The sequence below is a fragment of the Phalaenopsis equestris genome, unplaced genomic scaffold, assembly GCF_001263595.1.
Source record: "Phalaenopsis equestris unplaced genomic scaffold, ASM126359v1 Scaffold000372, whole genome shotgun sequence".
NCBI classification, from domain to species: Eukaryota; Viridiplantae; Streptophyta; class Magnoliopsida; order Asparagales; family Orchidaceae; genus Phalaenopsis; species Phalaenopsis equestris.
Genome location: NW_018164814.1, coordinates 738752 through 760568, shown reverse-complemented (window position 1 = coordinate 760568; position 21817 = coordinate 738752). Strand labels below are relative to the sequence as shown.

The window sequence follows — 21817 nt, the reverse complement described above, 5'->3', positions numbered from 1 at the left end:
TATATATATATATATATATATCTATATATATATACATATGTATGTATATATATATCTATGTATGTATGTATATATATATGTATGTATGTATCTGGTTGTTTGATTTGTGCGATTAGAAAATAACAACTATTTCTGGATAAATAATCGTTCTGCCTCTGTGTAGTATTATTATTTGCAACAGAACTATTATTGTAATATATTTAATACTTGCTAAGCAAAAAAATTCTTATCCAATACTGTCTTCCGATTTATAAGGACGGAGTGCAATATATTAAAACTATTGCACATAAATCAAGAATTTTAATGGCGTGCATATATATCCTTGCACCACATTCCTATACCAAACAACTTCATTTCATTATAAGAAAAAAAAAAACCTCATATCTAAACAATCGTGCATATTGTTACCATCTCAACATTAATCTAAAAAAAAAAACTGTGATTAAATTCAGTTTATAAATCTTAAATTTAACCATACTTAATGATGAATTGTAGCTATTAGCAACATCACTACAACTTTATTATGCACTTGTTCAAGTGTATATAGTGATGTGTCCATGACTAGATGATCATAATGATCTAATTGCGTGAGTAAGAGAAACAAGTTTAGCCATATTTTTAACCTTACACTGAAGAAATTTTACTAGTATGCATGTTTAGTTTACTTAGAACTTCCATCATAAACGTGGAATAAGGGCTCATCAGTTTCGGTCTTGCGTCGGGAATGATGACGGAAATGGTGAAGAGCATGACGACGCGAAACTTCGACAAGGAATGGCTGGGGTCGAGCGAGGAACAAAGAGCAAACTGGTAAACTTAAGAATGAGGGCCACGAGGCCGATCTAGCGGCCGCATTTATTAAAAAAATCTGATCAATGTTTAAGGATACACAAGTAAAACGCGAAAATCAAACTCATGAGTTGGATTTTCAAAATGCAAAAGGAGCATATAAGCCACCCTCTCTCCCAAAATGGAAAAAAAAATATTACATCAGTACTACACACGTAGAGTAACGTGCGCAGCCAGCCAATGAAATCACGAATGAAATCACGCCACGACACCCCACACGACAGAGAGAAAAAAACGGCGCAGTACCACGGGGAATATTCCCCCCTCCCCCCCCGCGTGTTATTCATGTGTTATTGTGTCATGAGAATATTCCTGGTGTTATAATAACATAATAACACATCAATAACACATGAATAACACCAATAACACATGAATAACACGGGGGAGAATATTCCCACGTATTACTGTGCCGTTTTTTTCTGTCGGGAATATTCCCTTTGTTATTCATGTGTTATTGTGTCCTGAGAATATTCTTGGTGTTATAATAACACAAAAACACATCAATAACAAATAATAACACATGAATAACACGCAATAACATATGAATAACACATGGGGGAATATTCCCCGTGTTACTGCGCCTTTTTTTTCCCTGTCGCGGGGGATATCGTGGCGTGATTTCATTGACTACACATGTTACTTCTACGTGCGTAATACTGACATAATATTTTTTCCCCATTAAAAAAAAAAAAACAATAAGTTCAAAATTAATTAAGAGTGCCCTCTCTCCCAAAAGCAATTCGCTTTAGAGGACTTAATAAAGTAACTTTAGGCGCAGAATTCAACAAATTTTTCGGCCATAAAGACCTACTTTGAAAAATCCAATCTGTACGTCTTCTCGATCACTTTTTTCCCGCCACAGTAGCTGCCTGTGATCCACCGCAGCTGCTGCTTTATCAATCGAGACGCTTCAGAAATCGAAATCCCTGAAGTTTCCACCATCAAGAACATCTAATAGCAGAGTGAAGGCGAGGAAGAAAACCCTAATCCGGCAATGGGAGTCATGGACCTCTACTCGACTGTCGCAGAGACGATTTACTCGTACACGGGGCTTTCGCCGGTTGCCTTTTTTACTATCCTGGCGGTTATGGTTGGCGTCTACCACATGGTCTGTGGGATGTTTGTTTCGCCGGTGGAGGCGGCGGCGGCGGCGGAGAGTAGATCGGTGGTGTCGGAGCCGGAATTACCTCTCGAACCTGTCGAGATCGGGGATGTGACGATCGAGGAGCTGAGAGCTTACGATGGATCGGATCCTAAGAAACCTCTTCTGATGGCGATTAAAGGGAATATATACGATGTTTCGAAATCCAGGTACGTCTTGTTGTGTCTGATTTTTGATGGGCCTGGATTGAGATGGAAGTTTTACTTGTTTCCTGCTGTTGTTTAGATTGACTTTATACGAGCAGTTAATTTTGTTAGTACGGTGGGTTAGATAGGTTGGCGTGAAATAGATATCTTCAGTGAGTGAGGTTCAGGGGGAGAGAGTGAGAGGAAAAAGAAAAGGTATGTTAGGTAGCCTTGGCAAAGTGGCCAGCTGGTATGGTAGCCACTTGCTAGCACGCAAATTTAATTGATAAACAATTGCTCGACCATAAATGTTTTTGTTTGTTTAGGGTTTCTGACTATTTGACATTATTCGAGGAACTCGTGGTTAGGTGTCAAGTTGAGTCATTTTTTTTTTTAATTATTCATTTGTTTGTCAACAGGTTAATATATGATGTAAACCAATTGGTTTAATGTTCTGAACTTCATAGTAAAAGCTTATGGATAAGCATTGAACACGTGGAAATATCTTCAACTCATCACTCCCGAGGACTTCTAAATCTCTCGAGGGACAAAACAATTGACACTATAACCCAAGGAAATTATTACAAAACATTAGCAACATTTCAAAACTGCTAAGACTTTACAATTTGTTTTGAGATTGTATTAAAGCAAAGCATTGGTGATTATATTGACTTAAACTGAAAAATAATTTGGTTATTATAATGAATTGATTTTAGAAGATGTCTATGATGTTGTTGTGCATATTATTCACTCTATTGCTCTCAATTCCAATGTATTGAAGGGGGCCAATATCTTCTATATCTTTATTTGATATAATGAGATGGCTTTTGAAGTGTAACTTTTTTGGGTAGTAACAAGATTTTAGATCTAAGAACCATAATAAGATTAAATCTTAAGGTCTTGAGGCATTCTAGGCCCTTTAAGGTTGCTTGGGTCAATAAAACTTCTTGATGGTTTACTGCAATTTTCTATCAATGATATTGACCAAATTTAGGTGGGTTTCCTTTGATTATTGGATGTTGATGTCATCAACCATGGAAGATGAATGCTTGTGTGTTTTAGATGAAGGCATAAACATTATCTTAAAAAAATAAAACTTACTAAGATTGATCGTTCTTATAACTCGAAAGCATATTTCTAAAAAACAAGCTAGAAAAGGGCGTGTTATTCATGTGTTATTGTGTCATGAGAATATTCCTGGTGTTATAATAACATAATAACACATCAATAACACATGAATAACACCAATAACACATGAATAACACGGGGGAGAATATTCCCACGTATTACTGTGCCGTTTTTTTCTGTCGGGAATATTCCCTTTGTTATTCATGTGTTATTGTGTCCTGAGAATATTCTTGGTGTTATAATAACACAAAAACACATCAATAACAAATAATAACACATGAATAACACGCAATAACATATGAATAACACATGGGGGAATATTCCCCGTGTTACTGCGCCTTTTTTTTCCCTGTCGCGGGGGATATCGTGGCGTGATTTCATTGACTACACATGTTACTTCTACGTGCGTAATACTGACATAATATTTTTTCCCCATTAAAAAAAAAAAAACAATAAGTTCAAAATTAATTAAGAGTGCCCTCTCTCCCAAAAGCAATTCGCTTTAGAGGACTTAATAAAGTAACTTTAGGCGCAGAATTCAACAAATTTTTCGGCCATAAAGACCTACTTTGAAAAATCCAATCTGTACGTCTTCTCGATCACTTTTTTCCCGCCACAGTAGCTGCCTGTGATCCACCGCAGCTGCTGCTTTATCAATCGAGACGCTTCAGAAATCGAAATCCCTGAAGTTTCCACCATCAAGAACATCTAATAGCAGAGTGAAGGCGAGGAAGAAAACCCTAATCCGGCAATGGGAGTCATGGACCTCTACTCGACTGTCGCAGAGACGATTTACTCGTACACGGGGCTTTCGCCGGTTGCCTTTTTTACTATCCTGGCGGTTATGGTTGGCGTCTACCACATGGTCTGTGGGATGTTTGTTTCGCCGGTGGAGGCGGCGGCGGCGGCGGAGAGTAGATCGGTGGTGTCGGAGCCGGAATTACCTCTCGAACCTGTCGAGATCGGGGATGTGACGATCGAGGAGCTGAGAGCTTACGATGGATCGGATCCTAAGAAACCTCTTCTGATGGCGATTAAAGGGAATATATACGATGTTTCGAAATCCAGGTACGTCTTGTTGTGTCTGATTTTTGATGGGCCTGGATTGAGATGGAAGTTTTACTTGTTTCCTGCTGTTGTTTAGATTGACTTTATACGAGCAGTTAATTTTGTTAGTACGGTGGGTTAGATAGGTTGGCGTGAAATAGATATCTTCAGTGAGTGAGGTTCAGGGGGAGAGAGTGAGAGGAAAAAGAAAAGGTATGTTAGGTAGCCTTGGCAAAGTGGCCAGCTGGTATGGTAGCCACTTGCTAGCACGCAAATTTAATTGATAAACAATTGCTCGACCATAAATGTTTTTGTTTGTTTAGGGTTTCTGACTATTTGACATTATTCGAGGAACTCGTGGTTAGGTGTCAAGTTGAGTCATTTTTTTTTTTAATTATTCATTTGTTTGTCAACAGGTTAATATATGATGTAAACCAATTGGTTTAATGTTCTGAACTTCATAGTAAAAGCTTATGGATAAGCATTGAACACGTGGAAATATCTTCAACTCATCACTCCCGAGGACTTCTAAATCTCTCGAGGGACAAAACAATTGACACTATAACCCAAGGAAATTATTACAAAACATTAGCAACATTTCAAAACTGCTAAGACTTTACAATTTGTTTTGAGATTGTATTAAAGCAAAGCATTGGTGATTATATTGACTTAAACTGAAAAATAATTTGGTTATTATAATGAATTGATTTTAGAAGATGTCTATGATGTTGTTGTGCATATTATTCACTCTATTGCTCTCAATTCCAATGTATTGAAGGGGGCCAATATCTTCTATATCTTTATTTGATATAATGAGATGGCTTTTGAAGTGTAACTTTTTTGGGTAGTAACAAGATTTTAGATCTAAGAACCATAATAAGATTAAATCTTAAGGTCTTGAGGCATTCTAGGCCCTTTAAGGTTGCTTGGGTCAATAAAACTTCTTGATGGTTTACTGCAATTTTCTATCAATGATATTGACCAAATTTAGGTGGGTTTCCTTTGATTATTGGATGTTGATGTCATCAACCATGGAAGATGAATGCTTGTGTGTTTTAGATGAAGGCATAAACATTATCTTAAAAAAATAAAACTTACTAAGATTGATCGTTCTTATAACTCGAAAGCATATTTCTAAAAAACAAGCTAGAAAAGGGCTAAAAATTTTAAATCTTAAGGGGTTGTCAGGCAACGGATTTAGAGCAGGATTTAACTTGTTTGTAGGCTAAATCTTGCAAGACAGTCATTTTGGACAAAAAATAACCGCGGATTTGACAAATATGGATTTCACGGATTTCCTTTGTAAATCTCGGATTTTCTAAATTCCACAAATCAGTGGATTTATGGGATTTGGAGGAAGTGCTATTTGGTTTGTTCTACTTACTTGCCAAACTGTTATGTTGGATTTACAGGATTTAGTAAATCTATTACCAAACAGTTTTTTGGATTTAAACCATTCAGGATTTAGTAAATATGGATTTACGGGATTTACTAAATCCTAATAACTTTAATGTCATCTTTGTCCATACAACCCCTAAAGCTTTTGAAGCGAATGGTCAATAATTTCAATTCCAGATTGCAATCATCATTCAGAAAATTCCTTCTATAGATGATTTCAAAGTTCTACGTCTTAAGATTCAGAAAAACTTTGTGCCATGCTGAGCTTATATGGTACATAAGTTGTTGGATGCTCATTCTATTGGATCTCTATAATTTCCTATTGAGTTTTCACCTTCATATGCAATGCAACACATATTAGATTTATCTTAGGTCTCAACTTGAAATTTATCGTATTATTGGAGAAACCTTTACATCACATATTAATTTGATATGATGAGAAGATTTGTAAAGTGACAATTTTTAGGGTGTTTTCATGATTCTGACTCTATGTTGACCATCAAATGATTAAATCTCAAGGTTAAGAGAAGCTCTAATAGAACTTCCCCACCTTTGATTGAGCATGATTGTCAAGATTTGATTTATTATGTTGGCCTGTAGATGGTTGTTGTCCAAATTTTAGTAAGTTTTTACTGGTGCTATGATGTTGCTATCATCAACCGTGGAAGTTAAAATATTTATGTGTTTTTAAATGTATAAATATTTTCTTAAACCTATTAGAATTTTTAAGAAAATATCTTTGTAATTCTTAAGATCTCTTTCAAATACAAATCCATAATAACTTAACCCACATTTAAGTCTTAAAGGTTTCGAAGAAGAAAACCAATATCCGATTCTTGATAGCAATTAACTGTTTAGAAAATTTTCTCTATTACTAACTCTCATCCTTATCTATCTCCTAAGGTACAAATTTGGTGGTCACTCATGCAATTGCACCTCTGTAACCTCCAATTGAGTTGTCAACTTAACAAGGAATTGAGCACATAGTGGCTTTGCCTCAACTTCGAAATTATCACATTATAGGAAAACCTTATTAAGAGAGTTAAATTGAACGAACCTTAGGATCCCAGTTCTTGTTCCATTTAATGCTCTTTTGATTTCAAAGACTGATTGATGCTGCTTAGCTCATGTGTATGCTTAATATTCTTAGAAGGCCTTTTAAAATTTACTGTAGATATCTAGTGTTATTTATCATAAAGTTTAAACATGTCTTCAAATTAAGGATATGGAGAGCTTTATTTGATCTTGAGTTACTTGATTGCTTAACTTTGGAGATGCAACACTATGAACCATCTTTCTTAAACATCAAAAGCACATAATGACACTATTATTGAGACTAATACTATCATTATCCATTTTTATTTAGCAATCAAATGGTATATATATATATATATATAATGGTCTTCTAGTAGCTCTAATCAATTCTTGTGCCTCTAGAACTATGAAATTCCTTGACATATAAAGTTTTGACCTGTTATCGTTATTCCTTAAGAGGTTCATATGATGATTTACTTCCATTTTGTCACTTATCATTTAAGGGTGCCTAGGACCCATATTTGTACCAATGCATTTCAAGAAATCAATAAAAAAGAAAAGAGAAAATTTTTGCTCCTTTTGTAAGAACCCTAATTTTTTGACCAAAAAAAGGAAAAAAAAAAATTATGCCACAGTTGGAAGATGAACTGGAGCTTTAAGTCTTGGGTCAACCACTTGCTGTAAATGAGAAGACAATTGATGCAGTGTAGTAGATAAGGAGAGATTGGACAATGGTGTTTTCTAACATTGAGTCATTTGCATGAACATTGAATTGAAAGAATATATTGAAGCTATGACAATTAATTTCACGCAATGATGCTATGTCGTAAGTATTTGTCATATTACCTATTGTTAATTAACACAACATGAAAGTAGGTGGAATCTCAAAAGTGTTGGAATGTGATTGGTTGTTTCTAGGGTTTGGAAAGGTTGCCAAGGGTTGTTCTTTTGCAACAAAAGAGATGGGATTATAAACTTCATCAGAATAATTTTGATAACATCTAGATATGAATTTTACAATTTGAATTATGATTTTAGGGGTTTAGTATGAATAACATTGACCAAAAGGATTGAGAGGAAGGAGAGAAGCAATTTTTAAAGAGAGGGATAGATCGTAAATGTTTGAGTAGATATCCGGGTCCATAATGTATTCAAATGGGAATGAATGGAAGATTGAGGGAATGAGTGTGGGAGGAGAGAATGGGAGAGAGAGTGAGGGAAATTATGTTAGGGCAATGTGAGGGAGTAAGGGTGGTTGCGGGGTAGGAAGGAGTGAGGGTCGAAATATTTACATGAAGGACCCTAGTTAAGATAAGTATCAAACAATTCAAACAGTGATAGTTTTATTAACTAATTAAATGAAAGTTATAATTAATCAAACCATCGACAGTGCTCTTGCATCTATCACTGCCATATACGAGAACTCCGAATATAATGGTCAGGCAGATAGGGAGAAAAATATTGAGGATCACAATGTATCACCCAATATCATCTCATTAGGTTGAATCTTATAACTTCTGATGTGAATGAGCTTTTTGGAAGATTTGAAATGTTTTTTTCAGAGTGGACGTAAAAGCTTTCTTATAGGGATAACTGCAAAAATTTTGAAGGCTTGAAAGTTTCTTTACAAGGTTACAAATCCTTGAAGAGAGAATAAGATTGACATTTTTCTTAAAAAGTCATTCAATCGTGCTTCCTTGAAATCTTCACTTTTTTTTCCATCTTGGCACCCGAAGTTTATGTTGCTGCGAGCAACCTTTTTATTTCATTCAGAGAGTTAAACTAGGTCTTAAATCTCATTCTTTTACAAGGATTCTAACTCTTCTATCATAATTGTGATTCACTGTTGATTCTCTTCCATTGATAGCATCCTCAAAAGTAGATGACTTTTGGATATCAATATTCTCTGTTACACTTGGAGAAAAAACAATATTTGGAGAACAAGAGAGATCATCAAAACCAAATATCTTGGGTGCTTCAATATATAGGTTCTGCATGAAGAAAAAATTATTCTGATTGTGATTGTGTCATCTTCTCGTGAAATTCAGGCTCAATAGGTTGCTGCAGTGATTTAAGATCGGCTTGTGTACGCTCCTTCAATTCTGTAAAGCTTTATTATTTGACCTCCTTCTCAATCTTTAATTTGCATTGACTTATGTTGAAGCATGTCTGATTCATAGTAGTTGACCTATATTAATTAGTAATCCAATTGACTTCGCATTAGTACATCAAAGTTTGTATCCCTTTACATTTTCTACATACCCAAGAAATATGCACCTTTTATTTTTGGGTTCATGCTTGCTTTATTTAACATGAACATAAGTGGAACAACCATCACCCTTAAAATTGAATAACTTGTAGAATGATTTGTCCACCTCCTTAGGTTTCCTCAGATTAGTAGTTGTTGTTGGATATCCATTCACTATGAAATTTGCAATACTAACAATATTTGACAAAGTATTCTTGCTCAAACAAGCAATGGATAACATATATTGGCCCTCTTTAAAATGTCATATTTAACCAATCTGACACTCCATATAAGTTTATGTCTGATGATGCATTTCTTTCAATAAAATATCTCAATTTTAAAGGACAAAATTTGAAGTCATTGCTATATCAACCTCTTGAATTTATTACTAGTTTGGTTCTTAGTTTGAGTCTTCTATCTCGTCAATGTTTCCGATACATTACTCTTTTACTTAAACATGAAACCCATTCCTTCCTTGGGAAGTCATCTATGAAGCTAAAAGTGTATCTATTTCTACCTTTTCATCTAACACATGACCCAGATGTTTACTTAAAACACAATACTCACAAAAATTGAAAGCTTCAATCTCCTGACCACAATAAAACAACTTATTTTTCTTAGTTTTAGGGCTCGTTTGGGGCAGCTTATAAGTGCGGGGGCGTTTTTGAGAACGCCATCGTACCGTTTGATTTGCATGTTTTTACTGATTATCAGAAAAAAATGACGTTTTTATTTTCAGGAAAACGAGATCGCGGGTATAACCCCGCGATCAGCGTTTTCAACACCCGTTTTACTCTCTCGGCCGCGTCTCATGCTATCTCTTCTCCTCGCGATCAAAATCATGGACCATCCCCTCTGAAACCCTCGCAAACAGCTGCGGTTTCTCCTTCGTCCCTTCTGTTCAAAATCCTCGCAGACAGTCGCGACTGGTGCAAGGAAACGACTGGGTATCAGATCAAAGGAACAGACCCTTACATCTACCGATCGAGAATGGAGAAGAGTGTGAGCTGCGGTGGTGCTAGATCCATGGCAAATCTCCTCCTCTTCTTGATCCTTGCTCTGACGCCTCTCTCATATGCTGGCACTTCTTCTATTTCTCATTTAAAGCATCAGTACGAAATGGAAGACCGAAATTCACTGTTTTACTGTAGGTTTTGATTTATAATTTTGCTCTTTATCCTAGAACTTCATGGCTAACCAAGTTTTCTTGCTAAGCTTAAAAATATTTATCATTAAGATAAATGTTATTTTTATTTCAAGAAGTTCATTTAAGAGATTGCTATTGATCCAAGAGGGAATAAACATAAGAATAAGCATGAAAAATTTTATGTATGTTAAGCTTGTGTGAATGTACACATATTAAGCTACAAGAGGAATTATTTTAGTTTTCTTGTGTTAGGATTTTCTTCTTACCCATTATAGCTTGCCCCAGTATACTCTATTCATGCGAATTCTAGTTAATCGAGGATAAATCAATCTCAACATTTTTCTCTTCTTATATGATCTGATCTTGGATATTCTCTCTTCCCAAAATAAAACAGCTCAACCTACCTCTCGCTAGTGATCAGTACATCTCCCACTTGCCCCTTCTTTCCCTTAGTAGTCTTTTTCTACGTGAAATTTAAGATGGAGTGATTGTAAAATATCTAATGAGTAGACATTGTAGTTTTGTTGATAACATAACAAATTTTGCGTGTCAGATTGTTCAATTAACTAAAAAAATTCTACAAATCAGCTGTTTACAAAACGCACAAATCAAACAGCTAAACAACTTATCAAAAATAGGGGCAAAATGATCATTTATCTAGAATCAGTTGTTTTTCAAACGCACAAACCAAACAGTCAGACAACTTAGCCGGATCAGCTGTTTATCAGCAGCTTATCTGGATAAACTGAATAAGCTGCAGTTGCCCCAAACAGACCCTTAATACCCTATTCTGATATATTGTTAAGCCTCATGTACCATAATATTGTCAGATCATTTGAGGAGGAAGTTGATGCACAATTGTTGCAGTGTTGCTTTAAATGAAGTAAATATTACCAATCATCTTTGCTTTATGGAAATCGCAATACTATTGAAAACAAAGGGGTGTGCATTATTTGGTTAAAACCGAAAAATCAAGCCGAACCGAATAAGTTTGGTCGAGTCTGCTCGGTTCAAAAATACATTTCAGTTTTGGTTTTTAAAAACTCAATATTCGGTTTTTGGTTCAGTTTCAATTTTCATATAACCAAACAAACCGAAAAAAATTGAAATTAAATGAAGAATTGTGAAATTAAATTGATGTTATTATGTAATATGTGTAATGTTTAATGCTTGTTCATAGTCAAACTCTAACTAACAACTAAATTTCGATTTATTTCATAACTGAATCATTTAACATAATTAAACTTTGGTTTGGTTTTATTAAAATTTTGTTTTGTTTGATTTTTTTAATTTTGAATTTCAGTTGCAATTGGTTTAAACAATTTGAAAACTGATCCGTCCAAACCGACTAAATGCTTATCCCTGAAAACATTGATAATTCCATCTTCAATAGTGCATATGTGAAACCTCTTACGTAAAATGTAGCTGAACTCTTAAATATTGATGCGCTTTGTGGTGTAATGGTTGAAATTTTGATTGAACTCCAAAGTTAAGTGTGCTCGTGTGGAGCACTCCTGGGATGGGTTACTTCTTGGGAAGTAACAACAATGGGACAAAATCGTGAGACAATTAGGCCAAAATGGACAATATATTGATGGATGAGAGTTTGGGTTGTTACAAATGATATTAAAGCATTACACCAATCTGATGATGAGAACTAATTATCTTACAAAACAAAATGCTATGTCATGGGAGCTACCTCTTGAACCCAAGATGGGATAAAGTGCTTCATGATTGAGTCACCTCTTAAACCTAAGATGGAATAAAGTGCTTCATGGTGGGGGGTCACCTCTTAAATTCTATCTACATGGTGAATGATTTTGGGCTTTGAGCACTAACGAAAATGTCAATTACTTAAGTGGGAAGATTGTAAGACCCTTTATGTAGAATGCAGCTGAACTCTTAAACATTGAGGCATATTGTAGTGTAACAATTAAAATTTCAATAAAAACTCCAAATTTAAGCGTGTTTGTGTTGGATTACCCCTGAAGGAGTGACCTACTAAGAAGTTACACCAAGGTGAGTATTTGTGATACCGGAGTTAACCCAAATCATAATAGAAATGAAAATATTATTGTTGAAATTCAATGGCTTTACACATAAGGACTCTTGACAATAGGAAAATAACAAACATAGCATACAAGATTCCTTAGGGTGAGGGCAAAGGCTGCGAACCCCAGTCAAGAGCCAAGAAATGGTGGATTGGGGTTGCGGAAACCTTAGAGGGCGTGGGAGGAGTTATGGTTCATCAATGGGGTAGATGGAAGTGGAGGTTATGGCCAGGAGGAAGGTGTATAGTGGGTTACCACAACAAGTGGTCAGATGTACTGGTCTAAGGAAGCAGGTTGGGGAAGGACATGGTGGCAGTAAGTTGAGACGTGGAGGGGTTTGGGGTGATAGCGGGAAGAGAATCTTGATTTGGCGTCGGGGAATCTGGGAAGAGGGGTTACGGGAGAGGGCTGCAACTGGTCGTCTCGAGAGAGTTTTGGCTGCACAGAATCTAGGAAGAGGAGGGGTTGTGATAGAGGGGCTGCGGGAGGTGGTCTTGGGAGAGGGTTTGGTGGTAGGGAATCAATAGTAAGAGGAGGGGTACAAGAGAGGGCTGCAGCATGTGGTCTTGGGAGAGGGTTTAGCGGTCGTAAAAACATGAAGATGAGTTATGGGAGAAGCTACATTATGTGGTCACGAGAGAGGGTTTGATGACAATGAAAACAAGAAGAGGGGGTTACGAGAGAGGGTCTGCAACAGGTGGTCACGGGAGAGGGTTTGGTGGTTGTGAAAACAGCAAAGGTGGATGAAGGTGAGATGGCAGCGAGCAGGTGGAGAGAAATATGATGGGATAATATCCTCGCGGGATGGATTTATAACTTTAGTAGCCCTTGGAGAAGATCACCACCCGGATGAGTTATAACTGGATCACTTCCATGCACTCAGATACAACCCTAGGAGGGGATAACAACTGTTGACAACTAGCTTAGACAAAAATTCAACAAAAACTAAACCCTAAGTCAACAAAAAACACATTTATAATAGATATATAGATGAGAAAACAACAAAGGAAGAGGGTATAATTTCCGTCCAATGAAAGAGGGAGAAGGTGGTCGATCCAACCTTCTGGTGTACTGAGAGCCTTCTCTTACTGAACCTAGTGGCTAGTTCAGTCACGCCTGACCTCTCTTATGTCCCCCGTGTCAGTCTCTGGGGATTGGGGGAGTTTCAAATTTATTCGTCGAATCTTCTGGTTCTTCATCTTTACACCTTGCAGCACTTGGATCCCACTGTTGCCTATACTTCCTCTAAGAGCACCTGAAGTTTTTTTTCCACTTGCGAGCATACATCACTATCGATCCTCTCTCCTGGAGATCTGCTATTGAACTGAACTGAGTCTTTATGTCTCGCCTATGTTGATGAATACTTCTAAAGTAATTCATGATCGGCTAGCAATGTATTAATTCCAAAATGCTCTTTGTCGTGCATGTACCATGTGTTGTGCTGGTGTCTCTGTCTTATCATTCTCTGTTGTCACCGAAATTGGTCTCACCGATTTTGTTCTGCTGGCTAGGTCACCCATGATCTCGAGTTCCACTGGAGGGGGAAGGGTGATGCGCTTCCCCTACTTAGTGATGAAGTAGGTGTTTTCGAATCTGTCATGCTGAGTTTTATAATCAAACTGTCACGATTCTCCCAACAAAAGGTGGCAGACATCCATGAAAATCACATCACATCAACACCCAATCCTGCAACTGGCTTCCAATCGAGAACTCCAGTAGGCTCATTCGGTTAATGTTGACTCTGTTTTCCTTCTTCAGCCACGTCAGTGAATACGACTGGATATGTCTCTAAGTAATGAGGCCCATTTTCTTTATTATCTTCCCATTCACAGTGAAACAAGTGCGGAATATGTTGTGTTGAAGCCACTGCGGATCCCTTGTCTCCCCAGTCTGTAAAACCCGTCAAACTATGAGCATCTCATCCTAATCAGGTGGAAGATGATGCGCCTCACCCTGTTCCTCAGTTGTTTCCTCGTCACTAAACTCTTCCACGACGCTTTGCTCGATAAAATACAATTGGGCTTGTCGGGCAGTTGGAGGTGATGTGCCCAAATCAGTGACATTTCAAGCATTTTCTAACGGAGACTGTAGTAGGCTGCTTGGTCCTCTTGGTATCTCCAACTGTGTGTGGTTGCCTGACTGGTGGTGGTTGATTGCTCTATTTATGTTGCCTGTTCACTTTCAATGCTAAGGTCTGGACATCTCAAGGTGACCAGTAAGGTTGCAGCTACATCCCATTGCTAGTAGCAGGCTTCAAGCCCCCCATCTAATGGGTTTTGATGCGTTCTTCTTGCTCAACTAAATCACACTTCATCTGCAATTGGTCGAACTACATAGTGAACTCCTCCACTGATAGGTCTCTCTGTTACTAGTGGTGGAGTTTCAGAAAAATATGATAATGGTATTGAGGGGGTGAGTATTTTCTCTGCATCGTCTTCTTTATCTTTTTTCACTTTCTAATCTTGTTATTGCCTCCTTTGCCTTTGCAAGTTGTCCCACCACAAAGAGATGCTCTTTCTCAATTTGATGGCCGCTAGTTTTACCCTTTCATCTTTTGTTACATCTCTGTACTTGAAGATTATCTCATATGACTTCAACCAACTAATGAAGTCGCAGGGATCCATACATCCATCGAACTCTAGTAGATCTACATTTATTCTGAAGTATTTGTATCATCCATATGCTCGTTTTTCTTCTCGTCTTCTTTTGATATTAGATTTCAAAGCATCGTAGTTGGTCTTCAACACCACTAAAATCCTCCCTATGGAAGGGATTCAGATCATCGCCTCATTCTCCCATTTGACTCTCCAGATCCTAGTCAAGGGTAACCTCCCCCTGGGTTTCATCCTTAATGTCTGCAAACCTCCTTTAAAGTTGAAGGATCTCTTGTTTTATCTTTTCCCGGGTAGGCCCGGACATGTATCTTTTTGGTGACATGACTATGGTTTAGGGTTTGAAGATGAAAGAGGGTGTATGAGGCTAATGGAAGGTGTATAAAATTTAATTAGGGTTACTGATTTATAAAATCGTCAATTGGAAATTAGGATTAGATCAATATTTGACTATAATTTGGTGGGTGTTAGGAAAGAAATTTTTGGTGGAAATGGCTTGGTTAGGGGCGAATGCCATGAACCCTAGGATAGGAGTAGGATTATTCTAGCTCTGATACTATATATTACTGGAGTTAACCCAAACCACAACATAAATGAAAATATTATTGTTAAAATTCAATTGAGTTACACACAATGACTCTTGATAATAGAAAAAAAACAAGCACAACATTAAAGATCTCTTAGGGCGAGGGCGAGGGCGAATGCTTAAAACCTCGGCCGAGGGCCGAGTGGCAAGAGATATGGTGGATTGGGGCAGTGGCAGCTATACAAGGTGTGGAAGGGGTTATGGTACAACAGTGGGGTAGCTGGCAGTGTCAGCTTATGGCTGGGAGGGTGGATAGTGGGTTACAACAACAGGTGGTCGGGTGCAGTGGTCCAAGGAAGCAGGTTAGGGAAGGAAATGGCGGCAACATGTTAATACGTGGAGGGGTTTGGGGTGACAGCAGGAAGAAATTTAGGAAGCGAAGGGGTTACAGGAGGGGCTGCAGCAGGTGGTCACGAGAGAGGGTTTGGCGGCAGTGAAAACAAGAATAGGAGGGTTTATTGGAGAGGGGCTACAGTAGGCTCTCATTTGAGAGGGTTTTGGGGCTGTGAAAATAGGAAGGGTGGGTGTAGGTGAGATGGCAGCGATCGGGTGGAGGGAAATATGTCAGGATGAATATCACCGCAGGATCAAGTTACAGTTGGAGCACCTCTCAAACCCTTGAGGAGGTCACTATCTCAAACGAGTTATAGCTGAAGTACCACCTCCCCCCTTGGAGGGGAAAACAACCACCGAGGGCTAGCTTGGACAGAAACTCAGCAAAAATTAAACCCTAAGACAACAAACACACATATTTATAATAGATATATAGGCGTAAAAACAGAAAAGCAAGGAGGGAATAATTCCCGCCCAATGAAAGGAGGAGAGGGCCGGTCCAGCCTCATGCTGGACTGAGAGCCTTCTTCTGCTGCACGTAGTGGCCGGTTCAGTCAGGCTTGACCTCCCCTAAGTCCCCAACATCAATCGGTATGAGATATTTATCTATTATCTCTTGAGCACACCTTTAATGGGCAAGTCAGTCAACTGAACACTAACCATTCATATTTTGGCTCTGTAGGTTCTATGATTGATTATGATTACTTGAAAAATATGATTTAAAGATAAATCATGCATTAGATTTTAATGAAAATCAGTTACTTATGCTTGATTTTATATTATTTAAAATTTAGGGTAAAGATATAACATTCTAAGAGCCTATCAAGTATATGAAAGGCCATGAAAGGCCATTGAATTTCTAGCGCTCTATGGAGTAAAATAAATATAATAATTTGCAATAAAGGAATAAATGATATCTAAGTTCAACTGAGTTATACGATACATATTAGAAAGAGAAAAGAATAAGATGGATATATAACCAATTATTATGATCTATACATTAAATAGATGACTTGTTGGGTCTTTCATAGGATTCCATCCGGCTCCCTGCCTTCTAGATCATCATACAATTCTACACTATTTTTTTAGTCTAAAATTTGACAAAGAAATAGTACATTAGCCAATTCCAACATATACACACGAATTCTCTCTAAACATTGTTGGCTTAACACAACATTGTGCGAAGCAAGCTAATAGCAGCGATACCACATGATAAGCACTTACATGGTGAAAATATCCCCATATTAGTGCATATAATTATAACCAATAGTGTTACCAACCCATCAATACATCACTCCACATGGAAGGAGAGTGCAAACCTAACTACATTCTAATTCTAGAATGTTTAAAATGTACCTTTCACAACATTTAACGTGTATTAAGCTGGTAATGGTGACTAATCTAATTAACATGTGATGTTTAAGTTATACTATTGATAAAAGTATGTTCAAGTTCGTTAACCAAAGGTGGTTTCAGTTAAAGCATTAATATTCTGAATTATTGGTTACTCCATTTTATGACTTGTGGGTTTCGTCATTAAGGATTTATAGATAACCAAAAAGTGATGATCAAAATAAGCGCTAAGGTAGGCCATGTCATCATACTGTCTCATAGCCTATATTTTGGAGAGGGTATAATGTTTTAAAAAAAGATGGTCATCCACCTGTCCCTCCAAAATTTTCCTCTTATTTTTCTTGAATTATGATAAATGTAATTACTACAAATAAGACTGCCATGTATTGAAGTTTTCTTAATTATTTTGGAATGATTAAATACTTTGGTTATCTTATTTCACATCGTATTAGTGCTTAGTGCCTTAGCTTAACATTTACTTCGTAAAAATTGTTACTTAGATTATAATTGATTTTTAACTCAAAAAATTATTTATAAGTCTTATTTCTTGGATCTAAGGGTTAGGCTATGTGACAAAATACTAGTGGAGTGAAGGGGCAATTCATTTCAAGATTGTAGATCTTAAAGCCAAGTGTCAAGAGGTCTAGACTAATAAGGTAGGGGGGACTCATTTTCAAAGTTTCTGCTTTTTTTATGTTTATGATAATGAATGATTTTATAGATCTTAAAGATTGGTATACTCCAAATTGAGGTGGACCATGGCATTCTAAGGTCAAAATGTCCAAATGATTTAAACACTTCTCCTTTAGGTGCTATGTCATGTCACAGTTCTCATGAAGGTTGACCTAACACTAATTTATGTATTAAGCAATTTTAAGGTCATCTAAGGTCAATAATCAGTTTATGATCAACTAGAATAGCCTAGGATTGATAATTAGGCCCTTGAGGCTTAAATCTCTAGGGTCACTAGGTTAGTTTAAGGATCAATATGTTAGTTCACTTAGGATCATCCAAAAGAAAATTATGGCTCAAGTAGGACAATACTAGGATTTGTAGGAGTATAGGGTCTCTAGGATTATTTAAATTTTAGTAGATAAGTTGTAGGAATTTTTTTGAAACATGCTATGTGTCTAATTTTGAAAATTTATTTTTATTGGCATGAGGTTTTAGAATATAAAATATATTTATAAAATTAAATTTTATTATTGCATACTTTGTTTTGTGATGTTTTTAATAAAGAAAAATAAAAAATATATTTTTTATATTAATAACTAATTAAATATTAAAACATGTCCATGATGCGTCGTGTCCTATTTTTTTAATTATGTCGTGTTCCTGTATTGTGTCGTGCCATATCCATGTTCCTGTGTCCGCGTCCGTGCTTCATAGGAAAATTGAGAAAAGGTTACTAACACTCCTATGGTTAACCAATTCAACCACGATCAACTTATGGTTGAGCTAAGTTGATCATGACAATGCTTAATGATCCACTTGGCATGACTCATAGTGGCCCAAATCAAGGTCAATGGCTCCACCAATCAACTAAAGACTTAATGGATCAAATAGGTCGAACCCTAGCTCTTTGGTAGGGTTGGGTTGAACTTGGAGGGGTTAAACCTCCAAGGACAACAAAATGGGTCAAGTGCTACCTAGGGACTTTAAGGGGCCGTTTTAAATAGATTTTATCATTTTATAAAATTTTGTTCTTTTAAATATTAAAAATTTCTAAACGAGGGTTTTAATAAGCGGCATGTTGTCCAAATGGTTTAAAACATACAAGAAGTTTTTTTTTTTGGTGTAGGATCACTTGTACGATTTTTAGGATTTTAGGACCATATATTTTGGTGAAATAAATATATAAAATATCAGAAGACCTTTTAAATTAAGGGAAATTTGCATGCATGCCACACAATTCTTATGTGTTTACATAGCTAACACTTAATGTTTAATTTTTTCATTTATAACATTTTGGTGTTAAAATATATTGTATTTTTGATGCAACATGATTAAAATTGTGATGAGAAATTTAAATCATGAAAAAATATGATAATTATACGCCTTAAAACAACTATTTATAAATTTCTCATCCCTCAAGCTTGCAGATGTGGCTATGAGGGGATCAAATTAATGTATACTTTTAAATTAAAATTTAAAAAGATAAAATTAATTTCTATCCAAATTGAAACTCAATAATTCATATGCAATACCCATCCTAGCGAATTTTTTATTTACATGACGACCTGAGCCGCCATGGTTATCTCAAGGAAAGTAATAGAGTTAATTAACACTAGTTGTGCTCCAACGTTTTAAATATGATTAGATTCTCTTCTCACGTCGATGTGAATTCCGAAGGATAAATCATTATAATAATAATAATAAAAAGGAAAATTTACATGTATACATAATAATCCTAATGAATTTACATATCTAACACTTAAAAGTTTGATATTTACATTCAACACCTTGGTGCTTCTTCAAAGTAACAACCTTTTGAACAATTAGTTAAATTAATGTTAAAGATTTTAGTGCTATGAACTTAAATATTAAAATTTAGGTGTTAGATATGTAAATACATATGAATTGGGTGGTATGTATGCAAATAGTGGTTCATTTAAGAAACTAAACTTAAAAACTAATAACTGACAAGCGCCACATTTTCCGTGTTGTCTCAGAATGTTCTACGGACCTGGTGGGCCTTATTCTTTATTTGCCGGGAGGGAATCTAGCCGGGCCTTGGCCCTCATGTCTTTTGACCACAACGACCTGACCGGCAACCTCCATGGTCTCAGTGCTTCTGAACTCGAAGTCTTGCATGATTGGGAAGACAAATTCATGGAGAAATATGTTAAGGTTGGACGACTCATTTCTGAAAGAACATTTACTGATCATCCTGAAGCACTGGAGGAGCAGATAACTGAGACAAACAACTAAGTAGACCAGCAAAAACTATTACGTGCGGATAGAATAGGTACGAATGGATGTAGATTTAATGATAATTGACAGTATTGTGGTGGTATTGAGTTGCAATACCACCACAATACCACTAATCCGCATGTGCAGATTCCGTAACGCTTTAGATCGGTAATCCGGAGCATAGATTTCTATATGCTTGTCCCAATGTTTGATGAGATTTTGTATGCTTGCAAGCTGTAACGTTATTCGATGTAATTTTGGTTTTCACCCCACACCTTTAAAATTTAAAATTTTCCTTGGCCGTATTCTTTGTGGTGCTGGATTTATATGTTTCATGTAGTATTTATGGCGTTGTATTAGTCAAGATTTTTGCTGAAATGATTCCCAAATGGCCTTCAATCAGTCTTATCTATATCTAGCAGCCATTTTTGTCATTCTCGGTTCTATCATATTTAAGCTTTCTACATTCAGGACAAGGATGGGTGTATTTTAAGGTGGAGATGAAGTGCATGAGGACAAACATGTTTTAATTCCTCATTTATTTATGAGAAATTTACGTACATTCCACAGACTTCTTCTGTATTTACATATGTAACACCGAAAGTTTAATATCTACATTAATAGTATTTTGGTGTTATAAATTATGCATGAAAATGTGTATTTCATTTATAAATAGTTAATAATGGTGGAATTGTTTATGTGATGTTAAAATTTTGAGTGGTATAAATGTAATTATGAAAATTTAGATGGTAGATATTTAAATACATAAGAAGTGTGTTGGTATGTATATAAATGCCCCTTTATTTATTTTCTTTATCCTTCCTATTTTCTTTTCCCTTTCTCATGAAACGCCGTTATCTTCCACCTCAGCCCATTACTGCAGTAAGTGCAGAACCAATAATTCCCTAGCTACCTCATTACTCCATTAATTCCATTCTCTCTCTCTCTCTCTGAAAATTTGCGTACGTAAGACGTACGCTGCGCTGCTTATGTTAGGGAGGTTATTCATGGGGTATTAGGGCATTTTATCCACGTTATATTCCCTTGTAACTTCCATGTAACCTACCTGTAATCTATAAATAAGTTTCGCGCTTCTATTTTCATATATTTGTAGGTTACATGTAAGTTATAGGGAGGTTATAGGAGATATAACGCGGATATAACCTCCCAATATTATATGTATAACCTCATGACGTACGCAGCGCTGCGTAATTCTTATGTGCGCTGTAGAACTTTTGAAAATGATTATTGAATGATGGACAAGGAATGTGTTTTGTTGCCAATTTTCGGTCTGTTGGTTTAGGGTTTAATCTTTGAAATGAGTGATTTTATCATTTGAGGGTTTACATATACATTTTGTGATTGAATTTGTAATTAAAATCACTTAAATTCTCTCCTATAAAAGGGATCATGAATCATGATATTTTAAAGAGGGAAAAGGAGGGGTAAAAAAATATATTCAGGAAGTAAAATTATTAATTATTTAAATTACATCAAAAAAATAATTTTTATTATTTATATAGAAAAACTATATAGTGGTTTCTTATGGAATAAAAGCCTTATAAAGCTCACGTTTCACAAAATTGACTTCCATTTTAGGGAAAGGAAGCAGTTTTCTTGATTAAAAACTCAATATTCAGTTTCAATTAGTTGCCAAGTTAAAGTTCACCTCTACAAGGTGAGGATGTATCTTATTATGTGAAGGAAAACTTTAGCTTTGTATTGCTTGAATATGTTGGTTGAAAATAAATAAATAGTGAAAGGTCTTCAATTAAAAAAAATAATTTCTGCAAACCATGAAAAGATTGATAGATACCTGAAAATAATTGC

General features: G+C 36.2%; 2 protein-coding genes across 2 annotated transcripts; both read left to right on the top strand.

The window, feature by feature from the left end:
• Positions 1–1596: 1596 nt before the first annotated feature.
• LOC110026476 (membrane steroid-binding protein 2-like) lies at positions 1597–2712 on the top strand. Its single transcript, XM_020727426.1, has 2 exons — positions 1597–2160; positions 2556–2712. Exons 1-2 carry the CDS (start codon positions 1844–1846, stop codon positions 2584–2586), a joined length of 348 nt encoding a protein of 115 aa, XP_020583085.1. The 5' UTR covers positions 1597–1843; the 3' UTR covers positions 2587–2712.
• A 1059-nt stretch (positions 2713–3771) lies between these two features.
• LOC110026475 (membrane steroid-binding protein 2-like) lies at positions 3772–20352 on the top strand. The gene is made up of 2 exons (XM_020727425.1): positions 3772–4332; positions 19747–20352. Exons 1-2 carry the CDS (start codon positions 4016–4018, stop codon positions 20003–20005), a joined length of 576 nt encoding a protein of 191 aa, XP_020583084.1. The 5' UTR covers positions 3772–4015; the 3' UTR covers positions 20006–20352.
• The last annotated feature ends 1465 nt before the right edge of the window (positions 20353–21817 follow it).

Bases quoted from the DNA above. Each gene is read 5' to 3' on its own strand.
- LOC110026476 (XM_020727426.1), top strand. From the start codon at position 1,844: ATGGGAGTCATGGACCTCTACTCGACTGTCGCAGAGACGATTTACTCG. The intron at 2,161-2,555 runs GTACGTCTTGTT...GTTTGTCAACAG, and splicing joins TACGATGTTTCGAAATCCAG to GTTAATATATGATGTAAACC.
- LOC110026475 (XM_020727425.1), top strand. From the start codon at position 4,016: ATGGGAGTCATGGACCTCTACTCGACTGTCGCAGAGACGATTTACTCG. The intron at 4,333-19,746 runs GTACGTCTTGTT...GTGTTGTCTCAG, and splicing joins TACGATGTTTCGAAATCCAG to AATGTTCTACGGACCTGGTG.